We start from the raw sequence: 14,055 nt of genomic DNA on the forward strand, positions 1-14,055 counted from the left end.
GGGTCTGGTAGAAACACAGCCTTTGTATTTGTATTTTATGGAGGGAGACCAGACAGGATGGAGTTAAAATGATCAAATCAGGACATGATCAGAGTGTGAACGGTGACGGTGCGGTTAGGATGGCCTTCATACTGTACTATGAAAGATGTCACCCAAAATCTTGAACTGAGGGAACAGGGGAACAGTGGAATTGTCAACATGGTGGTTTAAGGCAGCTCGTTTCCCCCATGAGAAACAGCTCAGTTTTAGCACAGGTAAATATGTAGTATTTAAAGAGCCAATACTTTCACATGAGTCCAAATTCTGCCAACCAGCAGGATGTGTTGCCCCCCCCTCACTGTGAAGGGTCGAAAACAGAACCCAGTATGAATGTATTGCAGGTGAATTAGCACAAATATTATAACCGATGGGAGCCGCTTTGTGTGGATGAAAAACCACGTTTTAAACGTGATGATAAAAAATAAAAATGTACAAATTGATAAAAGCGACCAATTGCTATTTAAAAGTCTAACGTGCGATAATCCTTTTCAAAGCTCTCCCTTTCAACTGGCTCTCATAAAAGTTCACCTTCCTAAGTAACTGTATAATTAAAGACAATCCCAGTCGGTGGCAACGATACGTGACAAAACTTTCGAGAGACCGTGATGTGAAAGGCCACACAAATGGGCTTGGGCAACCGGAGGCAGGAATTCTAATGTCACAATCATAATGCCAGTACTTGCGTAGTGAGGCTCTGCTAATAAAAAGAAACCGGATGACAGAATGTGGTTGTAACTGGTGGAGTAGGTTTGATAAAAGAGAGGACTATTGGACTTAAATGGGCAGAACTACTTGTCAGCAGGGATGTGGAATTATTCCCACCGTGTTTCTAATTAGGCCAATATTGTAGAGGCTGTTAATGATTTGTTGTTGTTTATTTTACTGGTGTTTTTCAAAAAGGGAAAATTCTATTCACTGTTGAAGGTCCATCTAGATATCGTCAGTTTTGAACAAAAACAAGCATGTGGCAGAAAAAAAAAGACCTTTTTATAGCTGTGAGCAAAACATCAGCCGGCAACATTCGCTGTAGAAATGTGGAAACTGAGCAGTTTTGTCAGCGGGCAGAATTTAAAAGTCAAATAGAAATCGATGAAATCGATTAAAGGTGTGTTTGTATATATAAGCGAATCCTCAATGACATTGAGGCTTTAGGGGGAGGCAACATTTCCTTCAATGATTACATGAGTGGCCAGTGGACGGGATTGCATTTTTCCTGTAATGTCTATTTTTATGTTCAAGAAAGCTCCAGTTAAAATGAACCAATCCTGTTCAAATTGTGGCACCTGACAAAAAAAAACAAAAAACCTCCACCCTTCTCATCCTGCATTAGCAGTGACACATTTGTTTTCCTTTCCTTTTCATTTCTATACAACTATTTTAGTTCACTCAGATTGGTTTTGTAACTATTTTCTGGGTTGTCTTGTTTATGCTGCTTCTTCCAGAGCTCTACACCCACAGAATGATTATTCCCTGGAACCCCCATGCAAAGGGCCGTGCTGGCTGTGTGCAACTTGATTCACAATATTTGGTTCGCTATTCACGGTCTGCAAAAGTGGTACAAATCAAATGTAATCCCCCCCTAAAATAATGTAGTGGCCAGCCCAATCTATAGCAAAATGATTTATTGCTTTATGCTTTGTTAAAGTCAAACTGGCTAAATATCCTTCCAGAGATGGAAATTTGGATATTTTGTGTACTCGACTTCAAGGATGAGCCATTTATTAGACCAAGCAGTGCAATTTATCAAATGATGAGACACAAAATAAGAAGAATAACTGTGTCTAAAACTATGAAACAGACTATAATGCTTTATAGATTATTTCATAACGAAACACAGTATTGATGTTTTTTCTTAATACAAACTCTGCTGCACAGCAGAGTTTAAGTTTCACACAAATGTCTTCAGAAACTACATAACTCAGAGTAAAGAAATTACAGTTGTGTCGAAGGAACCGTCATTAGTATGAAAATGTATGCAGCGATATGCTCCGAAATCAAATCATCTTTTCTGCAGAGCAAAGCTTTGGTTTCAAGAAAATTACAATAGTTATTTTTAGGAAGTGTCTCCCCCACGTAACATGTTTATTTTTTTTTATTTGTTTCTTATTTTACAAAAAATCAGAGCAACAACTTAACGCTCTGATGGCGAGCTTTCACAGTAAAATGCTATGTTGTATGTCTGGTTATGTTGTGGGGGGTTTATTTCTCTTGTGTTGAAATCAGTAATAAGTATCGTTATTTTTTTTACTTAAATACATTTAAGGCTGTATTTTCTCATGTTATTTGATGATCTAACTCCAGTACAATATTTTTATTTTTCATTTTTAAAGGTTCCACTGCAGTGGATCAGTAACCAATTACATGTTTGTAGTTCTTGTTCATAATGTTTATTCATCACTGATTAGCTACAAACGCTCTGATTGTATTCACCATTCAGGTTAATGTGTTATTAGCAGTGCCCCTTTTTTTTGTTAAATTTATCATTACTTCCCCAAGTCTTTTGTAGGTGTTGTTATTGAAGATTGAATTAGTGCCCTGGAGGTAGTCTGCCCCCTCTCCAACCACCAGTCCACGCTCCATATTTTTTCTGGGTCAGGACTTGAACCGGTGACATTCCACTTTCTAAACCAAGTCCCAAGCCTCTGATCCACTGCTGCGTGACAAGAACTCATGTGGATGAATGTGAAAATATTGCTCGGAGAAAATTGGAAAAAATTAAAATACTACTGCTGAATGACTTTACTGCATGACGTACAATCTGTCTTATGTGCATTGTTCATGTAATTGTTCATGTTGCACTCTGGGCTGTGTTTGCAGGAATCAGTTGTGTTGAAGAGAGCGGAGAGGCAGCCAATATGACAGAGTGCCTGCTGAGGGCTGGCCCCTTGCCCCCGCAGATCAGACAGTGCCGGGTGCCTTGCAAGGATGACTGCTCTATAACTGCATGGTCCAAGTTCTCTGACTGCTCTGGATGTGGCACCCCTCGCAGTCGAAAACGATCACTCACAGGTAAACGGCAGACGACAAGCCCTTCCCTTTATCTCTGCCTCTGGGAAAATGCCCAGCTCAAGCAAAGGCACAGTGATTTGGAAATCTCAATTCTCAAAGCAATTAGCAAATTGCAATTAATGCTATTGATGTTTTTTTCAGTTTTGGGTCTGTTTGTATATTGATAAATATTAATGTAGTAAATTGCACTTTTGACCGTGAATTATACAACAGGATCTAGACAAACCTATTTCCTCACGCTCTCACTGCTTCTGAAACTTTCTACTGTCCCTTAAATAATGTCTCCCCATCTTGTAATCCCTTATTTCATTGCACATGGCAAAAGTCTGTGCAACATGCTGTGGCTGCAGACTGGGCTGGATTCTATTTGTCTTTATAAATATTTGATCCAGTGCTGGAGGGGTTTGTAGTAAATATACCATATATCCTTTTATAATGCTCTTAGAATCCAACAGATGGAATCAGCCCTAGTTTAGTGTGGGCTTTATGCAGGAATAGTGTGTTCTTGTTTTCACAGAGCCACACTAGTCAAAACCAATTTATATTAGAACAGTTTTATACAAGCGTTATTACAAACCTAAAATTCACTGACATGTACATTGAAAGTAAATCCAAACTTTTCCATGCTTTGAAATGCAGTTAAGGATGTTGGTGGCTTACCTTCTGCTTAGAAAACACAGCCATGCTAATATCAATGCTAAAGTCATACTTTCCAAGTGTACATTTTGCATATTTAAACTGCAATATAGGTCTAACAAGCTTGCATTTCCTGGAAGAAAAATTTTCATAAACTGAAATCCGGCAAGGTAATAGATTGGAATAGATCAGATTGCAGTGAATATTCCAGTATAAAAACAGCTGTCCTGTTATTGTTACACTGTAGGAACTATCAGTCAACACCTAGGTTGAGTCCTGGGTGTATTACACTTTCTTGTGTGTTACTATTGGAGTTCTGGAGAATTTAGAGAGAGAGACTGTCTGTGAAGATCCTCGGTCATCCAGGTCATGGTAGATATCTCCGTTGAATAAAGTCAACTTGGACGTATGCTCGTAGGAAAAGCTTGAAGACGTTCCACGTATTTAACCAAATGGGAGTTGTCTTTCTACTCTTGCCTTTTGCCAAGAACTGCAAGCCAAGTTAGAAAGTCTTTAATGGGCCAGTGCCTGCCAGCTTTCTTTTCTCTTTTCTTTAGAATTTACCTTTTAATCACGTGTGCAAAATGAAGTTACCCAGCTCATATATTATAGACGTTAAAAAAACATTATTCTGCGATATATGCATTCGAGCCCTTTTCCTTCTTTTGTAGTGCAGGCAGCGTGTTGGTCTGGTGACATATATTTTATAGCTATGTTCCCTGGCTTGTTGCTCAATGCTAAACCAGTTTAAATTAGACATGTGACTCCTCTGTAGTCAGGGAGGTTTTTACTGGATGTGCAGGCTTGCCAGCCGAAGGGGGCAATTAATGACTATTATGAAGCAGTGAAACTCTCTTGCTGCCGTGTCTGTGGGTTTTTTTCCAGTGACGGCACCATGTCGATGATCAGTGGCAATCGTTAATTTAATATAGACAACTGAAATAAATCGAACTACAACATCTCCCGTCTCACAAGCAAGGGCCGTTCAGGTCCGTCACGCTGCAGGATGAATGAGAGAGGGCGCCCCTACTCCCTCTCTCTCCTTAATAAGATGTGCAAAATGCTGCTGTGATATGTTACAGACCTTGTCAAATTGTTAGCATCTTGAAAGTAACACTGAATCATAATTTCTTACTGTTGCAATTAAAACATCACTTCTGACGGCGCTGATGAAGTGCTGTTTCAGTTTGTTTACTTTAATTATAGTGAAATCATATTAATCAGATAATGCTTAATTGAAATAATACAAAACTACACTGATGCCTTTATAATCAAAATCTTCCTCTTTTCGGAAAAACAATGATTTTAACCCAGGTGGAAAGAAAATAAATCTGTAAAGTGATGCCGACATGTTTCTTTATTGGCAGATCTGAGACGTACTTAGGTTCCTTCTCAAGCAGCAGGTTCATACATTGACTTCTGAATTATTCCCGTCAGCGATCATAGAGCAGAGTCCGTGTGTATGTGACTGCAGATAAATGGTTTATCTCCACTCCAGATTTGTTACTCAGCCGTTGAAAATTGCTTTGACTGGCTTTATTTGTCAGACTAAGCTTGTTAGTACACTTAAAAAAAAAATCATTTTGGGTCAGCCTTCTGGTCAAGTTGCTTTAATGGATTAGATATTACTGTTGCTCTTTTCCTTTATTATTATTATTTCCTCTGTTTATTTATCTTTCAATTTCGGTTGTCTGTTCTTACATTCCCTAATAAAGGTTGTGGTTTGGTAACTTTATGTCAATTAATTAAATGCATCAATATTTCATATTTTATAGTAATGTTCATTATATATTTACATTTTATATGAATATTGTCTTAGTAGGAATTTGGTAAAGATTCACAAAAAATTCTAAGAACCAAACAATGTGATGTCCACTGTGCACCCTGCTCTGCCTCTGAGCGTTTAGGGGTTATGTCGGTTAGCGAATACCAGGTTCAGACAATCAGGCGGAAAATTGGCCAAGCCAATCAGAGGTGTGAGTCAGAGGCATTGCAAAGAAACAGAGCCCATGATAACACCATTCAGTCAGAAAACGACTCTTGTGCTAGTTTGTAGTCTGGTAACAAATATTAAATTATAAATCAGCTCAGCCTGTTTATAAATGCATCAATCATTGATTGAACATGAAGGTATACTCGAACACTTCAGTCTTGTGGCTGCTGATGGAGTATGCCACAGCAAATGTTAAATTATGAATAATTCAACTAGATAATGATACAATAAGGTGTGTAAGGCACACTTTGCTGTGGTGCTTGTAATGCAGTTGTCAAAGGAAAGTAATGTCGCACTGGTGCCTCCTCAATCAAACACCAGCAGTGGCGTAGATTGAACAGATTGTTGTACGATTATGGTGCGGTGACAGTGCGTTCGCACTCTGTGAAGGGAGTGTTTGCAATCAGGCCCACTTCAGAAACAGATGGGGCCCCTCGATGGCCGCACAGGACGTCGCATACACCCCGGATCCATGAAACAGCTAGGAACACAAGTGCAGCAGGATTAGCCAAATTACAGTACAGACCTTTGGTTTGGTCTTGGTGTGTATGTTGACTGTGTGCAACGTTTTTGAAGTTCGAAAATGCTTTAGTAGAATTTTACTTGCTTGTCAAAGTGTTGATTGCCCCTGCTGCATTATTTATTTATTTATTACCAAACAACAAGTTTGGTAAAATATCAACAATAAATATCAACAATAAAATATCAACTGAGAGGCTTGCTTGGTCATGTCAGACCACTGGGAGAGAATTTGTTTTACAGTTTATGCTTGAAGTTGACTGAGTTCACCTTCATTTAACCCCCCATTGGTGAAACCTACCGGATTATCACTGGTCATCAGCAGACAGTCGCTCTGTAGAAATACATTTCCAACTACTCAAAAAGTTTAACAACTGAAAAGTTTGAACAATAGCTTTACAAATAGTGACATGAATCAAAATCTTCCAAACTCCATTCTAGCCTGTTGTTTAAGCTCGAATTGTCTCCCTCTATTACATGCACTACTTGTTTTTTGTAATGCGATGGGAGAAAGTGGCGTATTTATGACTGTTCAGAAATGAACACTATAGCATATAATGTATTACCATGGAATGATGCAAAGCAGGCAAGCAATCATTGAAGCTTCTTCTTGAGCAGTCGGATGGCTTGACGGGTAGCATCTGTTACTGGTCCAGATATTAATAGTGACAGCGCCTGAGAGGAACACTTGCATCTCAGCTGCTAAGTTACGTTCCTGTTCATGCTGGTTTATTAATAGTTATCAATTGTAATGGACAGGGCTAATGTACTTTGTGCTTAGTTCTTATGGTCTTAATGGATAATTTAATTGAGCTCTTCAGCGCGATTGTGTTTTTTTAAAGGAAATATATATCGAATTTGCAGTTTGAAAGGAAAACTATCGAAACATGCCTAGGCTCCATATTATCTTTTTTAATCAATAAATGTGGATGGTTCAATTTGATATTATTACTATGTTTGGTTTCACAGAAACATTTCAGAAGACATTCAAGAAGCCTCAGCCATCACATTGATACCCTCAAAACATGTTTATTGTAAGATAGAAGGGATATTCCATCTTGTTTTGTTAGTAAATCCGTTAACAATTATGAATTGTGGGAAATATATGGACATTATTAGTGATATAACAAGAGATGAGGCAGCCTGAGGGAAAGTGGGTTCACCAAACTGAGAATTTACGCATTTAATCGTGACACCACCTCTGAGACAAACGTCCTCAGCTGAGAGAACAGTCTCTGAGCAGATGGGCAGCTTTCCATTGTCTAATATTTCTCCACTGCTTCAAACGCTTTGAATCACAAACTGCCTGCGTGTCGTCGAGAATTAATAATACATGGAAAGAAATGTGTGCTGGTGAGAAATCAAAGATGGAAAAGAAAGCGAGGACTAAATGTTCATCAAGAGACAAAAAGGCATGATATATTTTAAGGAACTTGTCTTTCTTATCTCGAGTGAGAGAACAACTGCAGCAATATTAGTACTCCTTCTGCACGGTAGCACACAATGTCTGTGCATGATGTGCGATGCCTGGATATGGGCATTTGCATTAAAATGCCATGCAAGAGTCAAGAATATGCCTTTCAGTCGAATACAATGGTAACCTTGCTTGTATTATGCATTCAGAATGAGTTTTTTCTGTATAAAATAATAACTGAAGTCTAAATTTCACAACATAAACTTGTAGTGATGATATGAATTATGTACAAGTCCCCCGAGGATTAAAAATTGAGGAAAGATTAAAGTTTAATATGCTTTCAATGATCACTAATCATTCTCTGGGGTGCGTTCATGTGTTATCTGTGCATTACATAGAAGAGGACTTCCTGGAGCACTTTAGAGAACAGATTGGCTTTTAATTTATATTAATTTCCTATGAAGGAAATGATAGGGAAGAACAGAGCAAGATGATCCATTAAGTAAACCGGTTTCATCCTTAGCAAAAGTTGCAGGTCGTAACCAGACATTTTACTGTGGGTTATTCCATTTGACTTACTCTGATGGAACCACATGTAGAAAATGGTAAACACATTTATGATTGCTTGCTTTCATAAGCGAAATCTAAAAGTGAACGATTGGTGTTTAATGGCCTTTTCTGAGTGAAATCATGACTCAGTTTAATTGCTTAAAAATTAAAGGGTGGAATCAGCTCTTAATCTTCTTTTTGTATGTAACCTCTGGCCTGAGCATTCACATTTTACACAAAAGGAAAAGCTAGTAATAGCTGCTACTGGCAATTAAGTTTCATTCACCTGGTGCTCTGTTCTGGTGTGTGCATAGAACATGTTCAATATTTTTGTTCTCTCCCCATATCCTGCTTAGGTCGCAGCAAAAAGAAGGAGCGATGCCTGAATGCAGACTTGTATCCAATGGAGGAGATTGAGGCTTGTCCCTGTGATGAGTTTTTGTCCCAGCCCTATGGAAACTGGTCATCTTGCATCCTCCCTAATCCCTCAGCTCCAGGGTCGCTGAAGGGCTGGACAAGCCACCGGGAAATAAAAGAGTGTGGTCACGGTCTACGTTATAGAGCTGTCGCCTGCAATGACCACCAGGGACACCTGGTTGACCCCACACTCTGTACAGAGTCAGGTAGGAAAGCATCTATACTAATTTAACCTGCTGGGCCTTTACATGCACAAAAGATTAATCCTATGCACCCTTGTTGCTATTTTCTGTCACTACCTTTTTATGGATAGAGGATTCTAGCCATGCAGTGAGACATGCTACATTGTCAATCCCCTCTATTTAGATCTGATTGGTCAATTGTTTCACTGCCAAACTAAAACATAAAATACTAAAGCTATCAATGAGCAATCGGGTTCAGGTGTGAGTAGCAACTCAGGTGATCGGAACTGTATCTTTATTTTTACGAGTCATCAGATGAAAGATAATCATATACATTTTCGAATTAAATGCACGCAAGTTTTCTTGGCCATAAGTGAACTGGACAGAATGATCAGAAGTACAAAATATTTGCATTGCATTACGTTGCACTTGTTTTCATGCTTCATGGGACTTTAACCCATTTTCTGCATAATTTTGGGTAAAAGATGGTTGAACTAGGTTTTCAGCCATTCGGGGATGGTAATTAAACGACAAGCATGATGCAGTGTGCAAACCAAGTTTTACTTTGCCCTTGTTGGTGCAATGTAGGAATGAGACACTTATTAGTCAGATTATTAGCTCTTGGTGTTAGTGGTGTGCAGGGCCCAAGTCTGACAAAGCACTGTCCAGGGCAGGGTCAGCCTGGCATTATTAATGTGACCAAGTCTGAATCAGGCCTCTCTCTTTCTCCCAATAATTACATTTTAGGTTACGTGGTTGAAATTTGCCACGTTGCATGCCCCCTAGACTGTAAGCTCAGTGACTGGTCAGCCTGGTCAGCCTGCAGCGCATCCTGTGGCAGTGGGTTAAAGATCAGGTCCAAATGGCTGAGGGAGAAAGCTTTCAACGGAGGACGCCCATGCCCTCAGCTGGATTTAAAAAACCAGGTAAGGCGAACAGCAGTACTTGTATAGCCATAGTTCTGTACAGCACAAGATGGAAACAAATTATGGAATGTGACTGTTTGTCCAAACAAAATCCAGTTGCTCGTGTATAGTTTGTGGATTATAGAATAAGACATTTTAGCTGTGACATCATCATCATTTTCATCATTATCTACATTTCTCTCAAGCCACTTCTTCTCAGCTGAATTGCTTCCATTGCTTAAATATAGCAGCATTTCATATATAGAGTGCATTCATTCTTTGCACAATACGTGTCATATGGAGGCTTTGTTAAATGTAAAGTTCCTGTGTTACTAAATATGATGTCCACATATGCGCTATACAGTTTTATTCATGTGACCTTGGAATGCTGTATGTTGGCATTTTCATTTTTGTACACCTCTCCATTTTGCGTTTATATATATATAAATGTAGCTATGTAGCCCAAAGCTGTATAAATACATACTGCACCTTTTTTATATTCAGCTCACATTTCAATGACAACCTTTATTAAGCATCAGCCAATGGGACTCCTGGGTGACCTGTTGATTTTCCGGTGTCTTCGCTCAGACGAAATAATTTGCCCTGCAAGACATGGCTTTTTCTTGGCATGAAACCAGGGCACTGTTAAATAACAAAAGGTGCTGGGCGCAGGGGGGCAGAGTGGACAGATGGGAGCTTTTCATACTCCACAGTCATGTTTAAGCCATAGCCCTGAATATTTTGTGGCCGCATATTTCTCATGGGGTTGTGGTTTAAAGAGGGGAAGCGTTTTATGAATGCTGTCTGTATGCTTGAATGGGCTTGAAAGGACACTTCAGTTTGTAGAGGTCAGTAGGAACAGGAGGCATCACTGCGTGAAAAATATTCCACTCTGTTCGAGTGGAGATTTGTGTACAGATGGTTAAGTACCCACTAACACAGTCTATATGGCCCCTGTAGTTTTGCCCTGTAATAACCTCAATAACATGATCAAATTGGCCAGTTTAAGTGAAGTACATCTGCTGGAGGTGTGGACGGTATTATACTTCAATCAAGGCCATAACCCTGTCAAAATTCGGACTTGCACCAACCACCGTGCATTTATGTGCGTGACGTTTCTGGAGAATGTGTATCGCTGCCTTTCTGAGGAACACCTCCAATTTTAGTAAAACAATTGCCATGAAGTAAGGGGAGATTTATTCATTCATTCATTTTCTTAACCGCTTCATTGGAAATCCGGGTAGTGGGATCTACTGGAGCCTATGCGAGCAGGGCCACACATAGACAGATAATCATTCACGCACACACTCACACCTATGGAAAATTTAGCGTAACCAATTCACCTAATTTGCATGTTTTTGGTGGCGGGAGGAAGCCGGAGAACCCACGCAGACACGGGGAAAACCTGCAAACTCCTCACAGAAAGGAAATAAAGAAAATGCTAAATTCTGCAATAATTCATTCATTTATATAGAGATTAATAGACCACTCAACTAAAGTAATTTTGTAGGAAATGCATGTGTTTGTGCTGTAAAAATGGAAAATGTTTAATGTTGCAGCAACCCACGCAAATAAATGAATGTGGAAAATGCTGTCACATCCCGAATGGACGTCCTCCTCTTTTTCTACTACTTTGAAACGCTCTGTAGCAAAAGTGTATCCTTGCCCCTTCCAGCAGATGTGTCCCCTGGAGCAATGACCGGGGAGTGACTACCTTGACACCGATGAAATTTACAGAGCATCACCTGCTCATCACATGGTTGAGTGATCAAGAACGATGGGGAGATACTGGAAGGAAATAGATGCTGTCACCATGAAAATACCAAGGAAAAATCAACACATTTTAACATACAGTTAAACAGGCTGCGTCGGCGTTTAAAGCAACCTGCTGCTGTTACTAATTAGATGGTCTGTAAGGCTTTCTGCATTGGAAACGTGATCAATAGCAAGTGTCATCAAAACGAGTAAGTCATGCAGTATCTTGCTGATGGATCTCATGACCCCGGTAAGAAGCAAGGGGGAAAATAACGGACAATGATGTGCCAGTTGTGAGACTGTGAGAAATGTGTCAATCAGGAGGGACAAGTTCATCGAGAGAAGATAAAATGCATCATTTTCTTCCTGAAGTTTGAAGCATAAGGGATCAAACTTGTGCAGTATATTGATGGGTGCAGTCTAAATGATAATAAAATGGTGCTTCACAATTTATTTCACAGCACTGCTATTTGGAGCCCATTTACGTAAGCAAAATTCCCCAAGGGACCCTTAGAGAAAGTTAAAAGATATCAAAGTAGAGCTCCTGGAGATGCACACTCGGTCTGTAATTACAAGACACATTTTAATTATATTAAAACTCACACACATATTTGCTGCTTCGGAGAAATCAGGTATACATGCTGGTATAACGTTCAACACAGTTGCTTTCCATTTTTGAAGATAATTTGATTCTTGTAATCTCATTATTATTATTATTTTTTCGTTCTGGTTAGGGATAAAACATGAATTGATTCCATTAAGGTTTGCTTGTCACTGGACCAGAATATGAAGCTTATTCATGTGCCAAATCCCACTTTAACCCTGCTTAAGGTTCTGCATGCCCCACTCACATCTCAATGGCAGGAAGACATGCACTATAATTCTATTGAAGACTGAATGTCTGTGTTGAATTTGGCAGATAAGTCCTTTTTACACACCAGCCTGTTCATTTTGCTTATTGGGATTGCTTTGGGCTAATCAGCAGTTTGGAGTTATATATATATATATTTCCACCCTCAGCATACTGGATCCTGCTGTTATATAATCAAGAGACGGAACAGAGTACATGCTCTGAGTTCTACGTCTTGGTCCAACTCTACATCAGATAGGAAATATGACAAAAACGATGGTTTTCTGTCTCTGTATTTTATTGTTATTCCAGATGAGATGATATTTCACAAGATTGAGATGAGATGAAAATGTGATGTAATTCAAGACTATATTTTTCGAGTGATTAGTCCTCTTAACAGATAGCCATAGCAGAGCTCAATAGAACGCAGTTAACTAATAATGATCAGTAGCTAATAGTTAAGCTCCTTTCTTGAACAAATACTGGTGGAAATCTCATTTCACATTAATTATTGACAAACTCATTACATTTTCATAATAGATTCAGTTTTTTTGTTTTTTTTGTTTCTTTGTTCAATATCTTGTTTGACTTTTTGTCAGTAAGCCACAAAGACACTACTTCACAGATTAACATAAAACTGTGTGCAGCGTGCAACATGATCCATGAAGGAAAGCATTCAATTTTGGAGCGGATCCAGATAAAAGAACCAAATCAATGATACCCCCCCCTCCCCCCATTTCTTTCCGATGCTGTACTTGGGGGGGGTGGGGGGGGGGGCATTCTTTGTAGAAGACTGGATTCTTCAACACAGATTTTTTTGTGCACAAATTCCATGTTGGAAATTCGAGTTTAGTTTGAAGGAACTGTAAAAAAAAGCACTCTAACGGTGAGTACTTTGCACATACCATTATTCAAAATGCATATGGAACACACGTCATGCAGTCTACAGGAGCTGTCACATTTGCACTTTGCTCGACGCTGCTGCCGATGCTTTAATTAGCTTGTGATGAGGAGGCTTGCATGCCGACTGCCGGCGTGCAAGCCTGTCAATAATAATGTGTTCCTCCTTATCCACTGCTAAGGGCAGCGTCCAGCAACTCCAAGCAATGACCCATGTAATAATCACGGCAGCCGATAAACACCCACTTCGAGGCAAAGGTTCATGTTTTGCTGTTTGAGACCTGGGATCACTGCTTGTCTCATAAATGGCTTTATTGACTGTGAACATCACCGGTGTCAACACTGAGTGTCCAGACTCAACACTTAGTGCATGCCTGCTACCTTTGGATGTCTTGGCTCAGTTGAGCTGGGTGTTTGGTTTCTTAGCAAATGGCAGTATGAGCTATAAGGGTGATGCTGCTTGTTATCCTCATTACGTTGAGATTTGCTGCTCTGCCTGCCTTAAAGAACAGAATAGGACGCTGATGAATGGTTGATTATCGGCAATCATTTATTGAAGGGTTTGATAGCCTCTCCCACAGAGCTGCTTCTGGGCGATGCCATGCAGCCATACTTCATTATATTGATAGCAGCTGTGTATTTCACCTGCTTAAATCGGCATTTTATTTAAAAGAATTAGCATTATTCAAAGCTGTCGTTTCTGCCATTGTTGCCTCATGATCTTCTTTTTGTCTTTTAGTTTAAGACAGAGGTTAATATGGGTGTATTAGCTTTAGGCCTATGATAAAGAGGCCCTTTGTTTAACTTTCAGGCAAGTGCGGTGAACTTAAGGTCGTCACATCCAGATTGGCTCTACAAATTTTATATCAGCATGATGGGTTAGAGTT

General features: G+C 39.5%; 1 protein-coding gene across 1 annotated transcript in view; it reads left to right on the plus strand.

The window, feature by feature from the left end:
- The window catches only part of thsd7ba (thrombospondin, type I, domain containing 7Ba), a 97,072-nt gene that overhangs the window by 59,104 nt on the left and 23,913 nt on the right, over positions 1–14,055 (plus strand). Inside the window, exons 12-14 of the mRNA XM_068757916.1 lie at positions 2,857–3,048; positions 8,516–8,782; positions 9,506–9,684. Of these exons, the coding sequence (XP_068614017.1) occupies positions 2,857–3,048; positions 8,516–8,782; positions 9,506–9,684 (638 nt within the window). The remainder of the gene's footprint in view (positions 1–2,856; positions 3,049–8,515; positions 8,783–9,505; positions 9,685–14,055) is intronic.

Source organism: Brachionichthys hirsutus, unplaced genomic scaffold, assembly GCF_040956055.1.
Source record: "Brachionichthys hirsutus isolate HB-005 unplaced genomic scaffold, CSIRO-AGI_Bhir_v1 contig_1394, whole genome shotgun sequence".
NCBI lineage: Eukaryota > Metazoa > Chordata > Actinopteri > Lophiiformes > Brachionichthyidae > Brachionichthys > Brachionichthys hirsutus.